Here is a 13,674-nt window from a genome sequence, read left to right on the forward strand (position 1 = left end):
ATATTTTTATTGTAGTTTCCAATCAGCTATGGTTGGTATATAGAAATTCAATATATAGTGAGTCATTTTTGGATTGATTTTTTTTAAAAAATCCTTTTATTTGTTCTAATACTCTGTAGATTATCTTGGATTTTTAAATGCAGACAGTTCTGATGGGTATCTATTTCAGAAGGGAAGAATGGATATTGTGTAGGCAACTAGCAGCATCTTCCACACTACTACTGTATGAAGCTAGAAGAGGCAGGTACTCTAGTCCTGGCAGCTAAAGCAGTTTGTGGACTTTAAATCTGAAGCAAATAGTACAACAAAGTAGGTGTCTATTGAGTATTCATTTGGCCATTTCCAGTACTAGTAGTGGTATCTATTGAGCATAGGTGCTAGTACCAGCAACAGCATCCAGTACTATTTGCAGCAGTCATGCCAGTAGTGGTGTGGGATGTCCAGTAATAATCAGAAATGGCACCCCAATCAAAGTTTCTGCAAACTGATTTTGACCATAATTTTGATCAGATAGACTCCCTGAATTCCTTCCCCATTTTTTAATTCTGATTTCCAACAACTCTGTGACTCATTCAATAGCCTACCAATGAATTCTATTTCTATTTCAGTTAATCAAAGATAGTTTTTTGTAACCAAGAACTCTGAACAATTAAACTCTCATGCTATCTGCAAATGATAACTTTGTCTCTTTTTATATATATCTTATATATATTATCTATAGATCTAATAAGATCTATGCATTCAAATAATGAAATGCATAGACCTTAAGTTTTCAGTTTAGTCAATTTTGACAAATGCATATACTCATGTAACCCACATCTTTATTAAGAGATGGAAATCCCCATCACTCCAGAAAGTTCCTTCATGTCCTTCCCAGTCAACCCCTCAGTACTTTTAAAACTTCAATGAGCTGGCCGGGTGCAGTGGCTCACGCCTGTAATCCCAGGACTTTCGGAGGTCGAGGCAGGTGGATCATGAGGTCAGGAGTTTGAGACCAGCCTGGCCAACACGGTGAAACCCTGTCTCTACTAAAAATACAAAAATTAGCCGGGCATGGCGGCATGCACCGGTAATCCCAGCTACTCGGGAGGCTGAAGCAGAAGGATCACTTGAGCCCAGGAGGCAGAGGCTGCATTGAGCCGAGATCGCGCCAATGCACTCCAACCTGGGCGACACAGCGAGACTCCGTCTCAAACAAAAAAACTACAATGAGCTATCACTGTAATCACTAAAATGAAAAAGATGGACAACATCAAATATTGGTGAGGCTATAGACCTTAAGATTAGAAAGCGGCTGGGATAGCAGAGGCGACTGGCCGCGTTACCGACTGACCAACTGACCAGGTAACTTAGTGAGTAACTTCGTTAAGTAAGGAAACTCAGTACCATTACATTTACCGAAAGCTGACAACTTTTCAGATGCAGCGCTCTCCGTTTAAGGAAAGTGCAGCTGGAGGCGGCGTGGGGCAGAGGGAGCCAGCCTCTGAACGAACTGCCCCAGGGTCGCGGAGAGGCGGGGCTGGGAAAGAAAGGTTGAGGAAGTCGGGGGACCTAAGCTGCCAGGACGCCCAAGAGCTTCCAGAGGTTCTGGTGGACCAGAGCCTGCGCACTTCGCCGAGAGCGTGCCCTTGGCTCATCCAATCAGAGCGGCGGATCCAGGCGCCGCTCTGTCGCCTTGGCAACGGGACGCATAAGCACGCGCGGCGCGCGGTGGCGGTTTGGTCTGGCCCCTGAGGAATCGCGTTATGTCGCGACCGAAGGTAGGAGTCGACCTGACCCAGATGCTTTTATCGTCCCTAGAAAAAGGGAGGAAAGCCGCAGAGGGATTCAAAATCGGTTGGGGATGGGTGTTCCTCGCGGAATGGGTAGGGGGTGGGGCGGGGGGCGGGGTGGGTTGTTCTCGCGGAGGAATTCCTGAAAGAGGAAGAAAAAAAGCCGACGGACTCAGAGGAAAGACTACAAGTCCCGGCATGCACCGCGCCGCCCAAGCTGCTGCGCGCGTCCCGCGAGCCCGGCCAACTGGCGGGAAATTTGCACAACAGTGGGATACTAAGCTCCGTGACCCCCGGGGAAGTTGAACCTCAGAATTTCAGATTTCCTGACTTGGCGAAACCCTCCTGCCCGTCCATCCGTCCGGCCGTCCATCCATCCATCCGTCCATCCGTCCGGCCGTTCATCCATCCATCCATCCGTCCGGCCGTTCATCCATCCATCCATCCATCCATCCATCCATCCGTTTATTCAACCATTCAAAACAACGCTAATTAGTGTCTTTTCCAAGCCAAGCTCAGTGCCGGCCAAGGGACACAGGTGAATCAGACAAACCTCTGCCCTCCAAGAGGGCACAGACCAACTCCCCCATTTTAAGAATGGGAAAAATGAAAGTCAAGAAGGGAAAATGAATTACAGTAAAATCCAGCTCTCCCCACCCCAACCTACTTTTTTTTTTTTTTTTAAGACGGAGTCTCATTGTGTCGCCAGGTTGGAGTGCCTTGGCGCGATCTCAGCTCCCTGCAGCCTCTGCCTCCCGGATTCAAGCGATTCTTCTGCCTCAGCCTCCTGAGTAGCTGGGACTACAGGCGCTCGCCACCACGCCCAGCTAATTTTTGTATTTTTAGTAGAGACAGGGTTTCACCATGTTGGCCAGGTCTCGATTTCTTGACCTCATGATCTGCCCCCCTTGTCCTCCCAAAGTGCTAGGATTACAGGCGTGAGCCACTGCGCCCGGCCTCCATCTTACTTCTTAATCCCAGCTCTCATTCATGAATAGCACCTTCATTTCTCTTCTTTCTTTCCTTTTTTTTTTTTTTTTGAGACAAGTTCTCACTTGGTTGCTCAGGAGGGAGTGCAGTGGTGTGATCTTGGCTCAGTCGACTTCCTGGACTCAAGCGATTCTCCTGCCTCTGCTTCCCAAGTAGCTGGGATTACCTGTGTGTGCCACCATGCTCAGCTAATTCTTTTTTAGTTTGTGTAGAGACAGAGGAGTCTCTAATGTTGTGTTGCTATGTTGCCCAGGCTTGTCTGGAACTCTTGGCCTCAAACCCATCTCCCGCTTTGGCCTCTCAAAGTGCTGGGATTACAGGCATGAACCACTGCACCTGGTCAGCCTCTTATTTCTTTAATTCCCTCTCACAACAAAAAATGAGTTTATCTGCTTTCAGAGTGCCTTGAACTTTGCCTTTTTACTACGATTCATTATTCATGTGACTATTTGTTTAACATCTGTCTTACCTGCTGCTCTGGGATCTAATCTGACTTGTTCTTCTGTGTATTCCCGGTCCTCAGCAGAGCTGACTACAGTTGATACATATTGAATGACTATTGAACTACCTGTCTAGATGCTCAGCTAAAAAACTGGGACTGTTGACTCCTCCATCTTCCTCACATCCCATATCCAATAAAAGCCTCCTTCCTTTAACTTTCTAAATATGTCTTGAATTTATTTTTTCCTCTACCTCAACTACCACTATGCTAATCATGACCAAACTCTCAAATTTTAAAAAGTAATACTCTTTAAATACACAGATTGGGATACATATAACTTTTTTTGTTGTTGTTTTTTTTGGAGACAGTGTCTCATTCTGTTGCCCAGGCTGGAGTGCAGTGGCGTGAACACGGCTCACTGAAGCTTCAACCTCTTGGGCTCGAGTGATCCTCCTGCCTCAGCTTCCTGCATATCACTTTATAAAGGTATTAGAAAAAAAGAAAACAAACATCTACTGAAATAGTCCCGTCCTTTGAACCCGACTGATTCCTTTGAAAGGAAGGACGAACTGCAGGTTGCTGAAGAATGCACAAACTCTTAGCAGTCTACACTGTGAATATAGTATAGACATGGGTGTAGCAGACCATGTTGGATGAAGGAAAAAAATAGTGGACTACTTCTTTGTGACACTATGAATTTTGTTTTTGTTGTTGGAAAGGGAAAGAAAGGTCTCCTGTATATTGACTTAGGACTTTGTGGTTTCTTTCAAATGATCCAGGGGAAATAAGAGTATAAACTAATTTGAGCAGGAACGTTCATGTCAGCCTTAAGAGAACATGCCAGGATATACTTTGTGTACCCTCACAAAAATATGCCTAGAGAAGGCCAGAGGTCAGAATACCATGTGTTCCAACCTTTGACCTCATCTCCTCAAGGTTATGGTTGCCAATACCTCAGCTCTGAGGTATGTTGGGAACTCTCCAGAGAGCTAAGGGGAAATCAGGAATTGGATCAGGCAGGAATGAAGCTGGGATTAGTGGAACCAGCTAAGCAATGAAGCTGATCTCTGGTTAGATAATCAAAGTCTTGGGTAAGCTGGTGTGGCAAACTGGTTTCAGCATGGCTGTCTCCACCTGGTAGGTAGTACCAGGAAGCTCAGAGCAGGACTCCAGGAATAGAGGCAGGAATGAAGGCAGGTGGCAATGTCACGAGCCTATGCTCTTTTTGACTCAACACCAACTGGCGTCATTCATGCTACCTTCTATGAATGGCACCAACGAGAAATAAAGTTCTCTGTTTGTAGCCCATACAAGCAACTAAGCCACTTTTGAATCATTTTCTCAATAAGATCATTTTTTTAAAAAAGTCTTGTAGCCTTGTCTTTTCTAAATGCATTATTTTAGTGGTTTGGGGAAAGTATTTCTATCCCTGGGCTGTTTTTTGGGTCAAGATAGTAGTAATAGGACTTCTATTTCAGGCAATATGACAGGTGAGATTTCTTGAAAAGCTTATTAACACAACACACTTAAAACTGCTGGGCAAAATATAACAAACATCCTTTGAACTGTATAGCTGACCCGTTTATGTGGAGAGGTAAGGATTGGTAGAAGAAAAATCCCCAAGGAACCCCCACCGTAACACACACACACAAAGAAGGAAAATAAAAAAAGAATTGTCACTAACTGATTCTTCATCCGTCATTTTCCTTGGGGAAGACATTGATTGTCTCACAAACAGGAGTTGGAGAGTGTCATGGGGCCCAGTGGGCAAGGAGTTGGAACTGAGACCTCACCATAAAGCTGGACCCTTCGGAGACCCCCACCCTTAGTAAAGGTGTAATTAGAACCAATTTACCCTTCAGCAGTGGGAGACAACTAGGAAGCTAGTCAGCTTCAGTGTAGGGAAAAAACCTTTCTCCTGAGAATTCTTTCTTTTTTTTTTGAGACGGAGTCTTGCCATCACCCAGGCTAGAGTGCAATGGCACAATCTCAGCTTACTGCAAGCTCCGCCTCCTGGGTTCAAGCAATTCTTCTACCTCAGCCTCCTGAGTAGCTGGGATCACAGTTTCTCGCCACCATGCCTGGCTAATTTTTGTGTTTTTAGTAGAGACAGGATTTCACCATGTTGGCCAGGCTGGCCTTGAACTCCTGACCTCGTGATCCACCCGCCTCAGCCTCCCAAAGTGCTGGGATTACAGGCGTAAGCCACTGTGCCCAGCAAGAATTCTTAATCTTAGATGAGTCCTCAGGCTAATCTGAGAAATGCTAAATAAAATGTTACCATAAGGGTTACTGTTCTTGGGGGCCCAGGCAGATGTAAATGTTAAACATCTCTGAGTCAAACATCTTTGACTCCTATAATGGTCAAATTACATAATAATTATATAATAAAAGATGTTTTAAATGAATTATGTAATTGCATAATTACATAAGAAAAGATGTTTTAAATAAGTTAAAAAAAAAGCCTGTTTATGATAAACCCTCAGAAAACCAGGGAACAGTAGGAAATTTACTCAATATAGTACAGGAAACTATAGGAACCTACAGCCAGTATCATTCTTAAAAGCTGAAATAGAGAATCCATTCCTTTTATGATCAGGAGCAGGATAAGGATGTCAGCTCTTACCGCTTTTAATTAACTTTGTACAAACTAGAGTTTTCACCAGTGCAATAAAGCAAGAAAAAGAAATAAAAAGCATAAATATTGAAAAGAAAGAAGTAAGTAAGTCTGTCTTTATTGACAGATGACATCATTGTATCCAGAGAAAACTCAAAAGGATTTACAAACTACCAGAACTAATAATTCAGCAAGGGCATCAAATACAAGGTCAATGTACAAAATCACTTATACTTCTATATATGTATCAGTTTCCAATGTCTGCTTTAACAAATTGTCACCAATTCAATGGCTTTTGAAAACACTAACTTATTACCTTACAGTTATTATTTATTTATTTATTTATTTTTTGAGATGGGGTCTCACTCTGTCACCCAGGCTGGAGTGCAGTGGCGCAATCTTGGCTCACTGCAACCTCCGCCTCCTGGGTTCAAGCGATTCTCCTGCCTCAGCCTCCTGATTAGCTGGGATTATAGGTGTGTGCCACCATGCCCAGCTAATTTTTGTAATTTTTAGTAGAGATGGGGTTTCACCAGGTTGGCCAGGCTGGTCTTGAACTCCTGACCTCAAATGATCTGCCTGCTTCGGCCTCCCAAAGTGCTGGGATTACAGGTGTGAGCCACCACACCTGGTCCCTATCTTACAGTTCATGAGATCAGAAGTCTGAAAGGGGTCTCGCTGGGCTAAAATCAAGGTGTTAGCAGGGCTGCCTTCATATCTGGAGGCTCTAGGAGAGAACCCCTGTTTTTTTGCCTTATCTAGTTTCTGGAGGCTGTTTCATGGTCCCCTTTCATGTTCAAAGGCAGTTCTTCTCACATTGGGTGACTCTGACACTCTGACATTGACTCTGCCTTTTTCCACATTTAAGGATCCTTATGATTACATTGGGCCTGCCCAAAAAATACAAAATAATCTTTCTATTTTAAGGTTCTTTGATTAGCAACCTTAATTCCATCTGCAATTTTAAATCCCCCTTGCCATATAATGTAACACATTGATACGTTCTAGGGATTAGGACATGGACATCTTTGGAGGTGGCCTTTTTCTGCTTATTACAATTTACTATCATCAGGTAGAAAATGAAATTTAAAAATACTGTATCCAATAGCATCATAAAATCAAATACCTGTGAATAAATTTAATTAAAAATGTACAAGGCTGCTATACTGAAAACTAGAAAATAGAAAAAATTTTTTAAAAGATTTAAATTAATGGAGAGACCATATTATTCATGGATTGGAAGGCTCAGTACTTTATAATGTCACTTCCTGAAAATATCTGTAGATTCAATGCAATCTCAGTCAAAATCTCAACATGTTTTTTCATAGAAATTGGCAAGCCAATTCCGAAATTTATGTTGAAGTACAAAGGACCCCTAATTGCAAAGACAATCTTGAAATCAGAATTTACTCTACCTGACTTCAAGATTTACTAGAAAGCTACAGCAGTAATTAAGCCAATATGATAGTGACATAAGGATAGACAAGTAAATGGAAAAAAACACAGTCTTGAGATAGATCCACATACACATAGTCAATTGAATTGTGACAGACGTGCCAATGCAATTCAATGAGGAGAGGAAAATTTTTTTAACCAAAGGCTCTGGAGCAAGTGGATAAACATATGGAAAATGGAATTGAAAGCATGAGAGAGGATTAAAGATAAAATACAAAAAGACGGGGACAGCTTGACTAGTGTTGGGGGAGCTGGAAGGGCTTGAATGGAAGAATGAAACAAGATTTCACTGTGTTTCAGTGGGGCTTGCTTCTGCCAGTTTTGTAAAGCAGTTTCTTCCACTCCTCTCCGCCGCTCTTTGAGAGGTAGGCTGGCATGCTAAGATGGGCCCCAAGATTCCCACCCCCTAGTATACATACCTTGTACAGTTCTCTCTCCTTGAGCATGGAGGAGTGTGTGAATTTGATGGTATGGTTACTATGGTGATTACCTTCCATTACTTAAGACTCCATCATAGGTGACTTGGAGAGGGGAGGATTGGAAGTCAGAGGGACGTGCTCCATGTGGCCTGGAGGAAAACAAATGTGCATGTTGTGAAGTGCCTACGGGGCCACACTGCAGGGAGCTGCAGGCAGCCTCTAGGAGCTGAGAGCAGTCCCCAGCAGACAGCTAGCAAGTAAACAGGGACCTCCGTCCTACAACCCTAGGCAACTGAATTCTGCCAACAACCTGAATGAGCTTGGAAGGGGACCCCATACCCCAGATGAGAGCCATAACCCCAGCCATCACCTTGACTGTGGCCTTGTGAGAGCTGAGCCGATGATGCAGCTAAGTCATGCCCACGCTCCTGGCCCATGGAAACTGAGATAATGGATTCCCATCATTTTAAGCCACTGATTTTGTGGTAATTTGTTACCCAACAATAGAAAATGAATGCAGATGGCAGGTCTGTCCCAGCTGCAAATGTCATCCTGCACAGGACCAATTTCGATTTCTCTCTTCATACGTGCCTTAGGAATCGGTCTTCCCAGGACAGAGGGCCAAGCTGTTTTGGACATGGTTGAAGTGAAACAATACCCACCACCCATTGAGGATTTGAAAGGTCCCTTTGGGGTGAAAGGAATTAACATTGCTCTGAGTCTTTGACCTAGCCCCTTCTGGGATCCTCAATTTAATCAAACATTCCAAGTTAAGAGTAGAAAGTCCAGATCGGCTGGGTACGGTGGCTCACACCTGTAATTCCAGCACTTTGGGAGGCCAAGGCGGGTGGATCACCTGAGGTCAGGAGTTCCAGACAAGCCTGGCCAACATGGCGAAACCCCATCTCTATTAAAAATACAAAATTGGCTGGGTGTGGTGGTGGGTGCCTGTAATTCCAGCTACTAGGGAGGCTGAGGCAGGAGAATCACTTGAACCCGGGAGGTGGAAGTTGCAGAGAGCTGAGATTGCGCCACTGCGCTCCAGCCTGGGCGACAGAGCGAGACTCCATCTCAAAAACAACAACAACAACAACAACAACAATGAAAAGGTCAGATCCTTTTCACAGAGTGTATTGAGCTGAGCTTTCAAAACTGGGGTTCAGGGCTGACCTTTGGAGTACTGAAAACCAGGCATTTGCTATGCTGGTCATACCTGTGGAACAAACCTGCAGTAAGGTGGTACCTTGGATACTTGGGAGTTCATTCACAGCAGATAAATTCTGGTCCATTTCCTGGGGACATGGTGGCCAGTGGGAACTTGATCAGGCTGGACCTTCATGTCTCAGAACCTAGGCACTGTTGAGTCTGATGGTTTGGGCATTTTAATATCTGCAGTAAGTTAACCTGGGAAAACAGGGCAGATATACAAAACCAGTTACATCCTTTTCCTTTCCTCATTGCAGAACCAAAATTACAAGGGCCATGGATTGTCAAAGGGAAAAGAGCGGTGAGTGGTCCCATCCAATCCAACAATCACAGAGCAACCAACCTCTCGCCCTCCCTCCCCTTTTCAATCCCTCTCTCCCTTTTCTACTTCAACAATTATAATGAAAATGATAGTAGAAGGAGTAATGCTAAACCGTTATTGAGCACTTACCATGTGCCAGGCTCTGGGCCTGTCACTTTACCTGTATTAGCTCATTGAATCCTGACCACAACCATTTGAAGTAGATACTACTATTGTGTCCATTTTACAGATGGAGAAACTGAAGCTCAAAAAGGCTAAGTGACTTGCTCAAGATCACATGATCAGTTAGTGGCAGAGCTTGTTGGTCTCTAGGGCCCACTGTCTAACTTTGGTCTCTCCTGCCTCCTTCAACAACCCTGTGATGACTTGATGACTTGCATGTGAGCTGTGCTCTGATCTTCTGCTTCACTCTGCATCGACAACCTGCATGCCAAACCCAGCACCCCTTTGGATCTCCTAAAGAGAATCCACTTGCACAAAGGAGGAGTGAGCAACGTAGACTTTATTGAAGATTTTTGTGGGAAGTTAGAGGAGGTAGTTTACATAGCAAATGTTTTAGATAGTCTATTCTCTGGTTCATTAGATCTCTCTCTCTCTCTCTTTTCCCTTCCCTTCCCTTCCCTTCCCTTCCCTTCCCTCCCCTCCCCTCCCCTCCCCTCCCCTTCCCTTTTCTTCTCTTCTCTTCTGAGTTTCACTCTTGTTACCCAGACTGGAGTGCAATGGCATGATCTCAGCTGACGGCAAACTCTGCCTCTCGGGTTCAAGCTATTCTCCTGCCTCAGCCTCCCGAGTAGCTGGGATTACAGGCATGCGCCACCATGCCCGGCTAATTTTGTATTTTTAATAGACACAGGATTTCACCATGTTGGTCAGGCTGGTCTCGAACTCCCGACCTCAGGTGATCTGCCTGCCTCGGCCTCCCAAAGTGCTGGGATTACAGGCGTGAGCCACTGCACCCAGCCAGATATTTTTGTTCTTTCTAAAGTCCCTCCTGGCTATACTACCACTGAGGAGGACATGTGTGATTTGGGATGCTTCCCTCGTGCAGTGCCCATCTTCTTTGCCTTCTTTCTCTCCATACTGACTGTCCCACCAACTTCAAATCTCTCACTCTCTTATGTAGTGCAACTCAGCAATGTTCCAGATCCTGGCCCTAAACATACATGCCCAGCTGACCCCCATCCCAACAAAACAAAGAGCACTTAACAGGCCTGTGTTAGGCTGTTTTTGCATTGCTATGAAGGAATACCTGAGACTTTTTATTTATTTATTTATTTTGAGACAGAGTTTCGCTCTTGTTGCCCAGGCTGGAGTGCAATGGCCTGATCTCGGCTCACTGCAACCTCCGCCTCCCGGGTTCAAGAGATTCTCCTGCCTCAGCCTCCCGAGGAGCTGGAATTACGGGTGCCCGCCACCACGCCTGGCTAATTGAGACTGAGTAATTTATAAAGAAAAGAGGTGTAATTGGCTCATGTTTCTACAGGTTGTACAAGCATGGCACCAGCATCTGCTCAGCTTCTGGTGAGGCCTCAGGGAGCTTACAAGCATGGTGGAAGGCAAAGGGGGAGCAGGCATGTCACACGGCAAGAGTGGGAACAAGGGAGAGGTCCCAGGCTCTTTTAAATAACTAGATCTCCTGTGAACTGAGTGAAAACTCACTTATCACCAAAGGGATGTTGCCAAACCATTCATGAGGGATCCATTTTCAGGATCCAACCACCTCCCACCAGGCCCCACCTTCAACATTGAGAATCACATTTTACCTTGAGATTTGGAGGGGACAGACATCCAAACCATATCAAGGCCCCATCTACTTATTTTATAAAGGCACAAACACACACACACACACACACACACACACACACACACATATTTACCATAAAATATTTTTTATTTATGTGCCTTATTGAGGGCACATATAGATATGTGTTCTACTACCAGTAAGAGAAAACCCACAATAGTAGCTTAAACAAATTGTATTTATTTTATTCAAAAAGAGTGAAGAAAAGAGTCTGGAGTGCTGGTACAGTTGTTCAATAATGTCAGAGCCAGCATCTTCATGATTGCCTTTTTTTTTCTTTTTTTGAGATGGAGTCTCACTCTGTTGCCCAGGCTGGAGTGCAGTGGTGCGATCATGGCTCACTGCAGCCTTGATCTCCCAGGCTTATGCAAGCCTTCCATTTCAGCCTTCTGAGTGGCTGGGACTACAGGCTCATGCCAGTGCACCTGGCTAATTTTTTTTTTTTTTTTTTTTAAGACTCTTGCTCTGTTGCCCAGGCTGGAGTGCAGTGGCGTGATCTCAGCTCACTTCAACCTCTGCCTCCCAGGTTCAAGTGATTCTCCTGCCTCAGCCTCCCTAGTAGCTGGGACTACAGGCACCCGCCACCACACCTGGCTAATTTTTGTATTTTTAGTAGAGACGGAGTTTCACCATATCGGCCAGACTGGTTTCGAACTCCTGACCTTGTGATCCACCCACCTTGGCCTCCCAAATGCTGGGGTTACAGGTGTGAGCCCCTGCACCCGGCCTAGCTAATTAAAAAAAAATTTTTTTTTTTTTGTAGTTATGAGGTCTCACTATGTTGCCCAGGCTGGTCTCCAAAACTTGGCCTCAAGTGATCATCCCACCTTGGCCTCCCAAAGTGTTGGGATTACAGGCATGAGCCTTCATGATTGTCTTGACCTCTTCCTCATGGAGACCAAATGGCCACTACAGCTCCAGCCTTCATGTCATGATCAGGACAGGAAGAAGGGGGAGGGAAGACTCAAGCCACATCTTTCTTTCTTTCTTTCTTTGATCAAAAGAGCAAAACTTTCCCAGGAACTTACCCTTTCTAGGAGTCTTATGTTTCTATCTTATTGACTAGAATTGTGTCACATGGCCACCCCAACTACAGGAGTAGCTAGGAATACAAGTTATGTAAGTGTCGTTGTACTGTTATTACTATTCTGCACCCTGCTTTTGTCATGCAAAATGATATGTTTGGTGTTTATCCATGTTGGCACATGTAGCTCTGAATGCATTTTAACTGCTACCTCTGTTTCATTGTGTATTGCATGTTATTTACCCATCTTCCTGTGGAAAGGCACTTATGAAGTATTGGTTTCACTAGAAACTGACCCTGAGGGAAGGATGTGAGAGCAAGTGGTTTATTTGGAAGGTAATTCCAGTGAGCACTGACAGGGAAGTGGGGAAGTAAGACAGCTAAGGAGGGAAACCAGTAAAAGGTGCATCATCGACACGTAATTGCTGTGGACAAGTGGGCCCAATCCCCCGGGGAATTCCTGGGAGAACGTAGAATGCACTGCAGACTTATCCTAAGTGAGAGATGAGAGACTTAGCGGATTTATCCACCAACTCCGGTCGTCACTGGTTGTATGCTGTTGGCAGAGGGTCAGTTCACTCTGGTACTTCCAATCTGCTCCACATGCTGGCTGAGTAGACTCCGGGGACCAGGGAAAACCTTCAGGTAGCATCGAAGGTGCTGGCAGTGGGAAGCTCTTTGATTTGCATGCACAGAAGTGGTGAATGCCAAAGGGATATGGGTGGACCACCAACAGTGCATGCCACATGTTATTTCTACAAAAAATATTAACAATTATAGATAAGCATCCTTGCACACGTGTTTCCTGGTAGAAATGCAGAGTACAAACCCAGGGTATAGAGCTAGGACAGGTTGCTGAGTTTAGAGTACGTGCATATTCGACTTTCCTAAAAACTGCCCGGTGACCCTGCAAAGTGTGTTCTACCAGCAGAGGAGAAGTTTCCATTTTATCCCATTGTTGCCAAAAGTCGGACCTTTAGATTTTTGCCAGTCTGATGTGTGTGACATAGTCCTTGATCGTTGTAATATGCCAAATTGCTCTCCAAAGGTATGTCCAATGTGCACCGCATCAGCATTGTAAGATGATTGTCATTTCTCCACATTCTTGTGAACATTTGGTATTTGTCTGATTTTTAATATTTTCTGCAAACTGATGGATTTTGACATTGTGTCTCTTTGTCGTTTCGGGTCTATTGCATATATTTTTAGTACTCCATGTTGTCTCCTCTATTGACTTTTAGCTAAACCTCCTTATTTTATCTTTTTTTTTTCATATTATTTGTAGAAATGAGGTCTTGCTATGTTTCTCAGGCTGGTCTCAAATTCCAGGGCTCAAGCGATCCTCCCTCCTTGGCCTCCCAAAGTGCTGGGATTACAGGCATGAGCCACCGTGCCCAGCCTATTTGATCTTTTAAATGGTTACTTTAGAGCAGTGGTTCTAAAAGTTTAAGCTCAGGGTGGGTCCCTTTACAACTTAGAAATAATTGTGAACCCAATTGACTTTTGCATATGTGGCATACATCTAACAATGTGTACCATATTAAAAATTTAAGCTGATAAATTTTATTTTATTTTATTTTTGAGATGGAGTCTCACTCTGTCGCCCAGGCTGGAGTACAGTGGTGC

At 44.4% G+C, this 13,674-nt stretch overlaps 1 protein-coding gene across 7 annotated transcripts in view; it reads left to right on the forward strand.

The window, feature by feature from the left end:
* Positions 1-13,674, forward strand: part of TTLL9 (tubulin tyrosine ligase like 9) — a 75,753-nt gene that overhangs the window by 7,270 nt on the left and 54,809 nt on the right. For 3 of the 7 annotated variants that reach the window (XM_054466902.2, XM_054466903.2, XM_054466900.1), the window contains exons 1-2: positions 1,678-1,760; positions 9,159-9,202. In XM_054466902.2, coding sequence (XP_054322877.1) covers positions 1,746-1,760; positions 9,159-9,202 — 59 coding nt within the window. In that variant the 5' untranslated portion in view covers positions 1,678-1,745. Of the gene's footprint in view, positions 1-1,669; positions 1,761-9,158; positions 9,203-13,674 lie in introns of those variants that run through there. The other 4 variants (XM_054466896.1, XM_054466899.2, XM_054466897.2 and 1 more) reach the window with 2 other exon arrangements.

This window comes from Pongo pygmaeus, chromosome 21 (genome assembly GCF_028885625.2).
Source record: "Pongo pygmaeus isolate AG05252 chromosome 21, NHGRI_mPonPyg2-v2.0_pri, whole genome shotgun sequence".
NCBI lineage: Eukaryota > Metazoa > Chordata > Mammalia > Primates > Hominidae > Pongo > Pongo pygmaeus.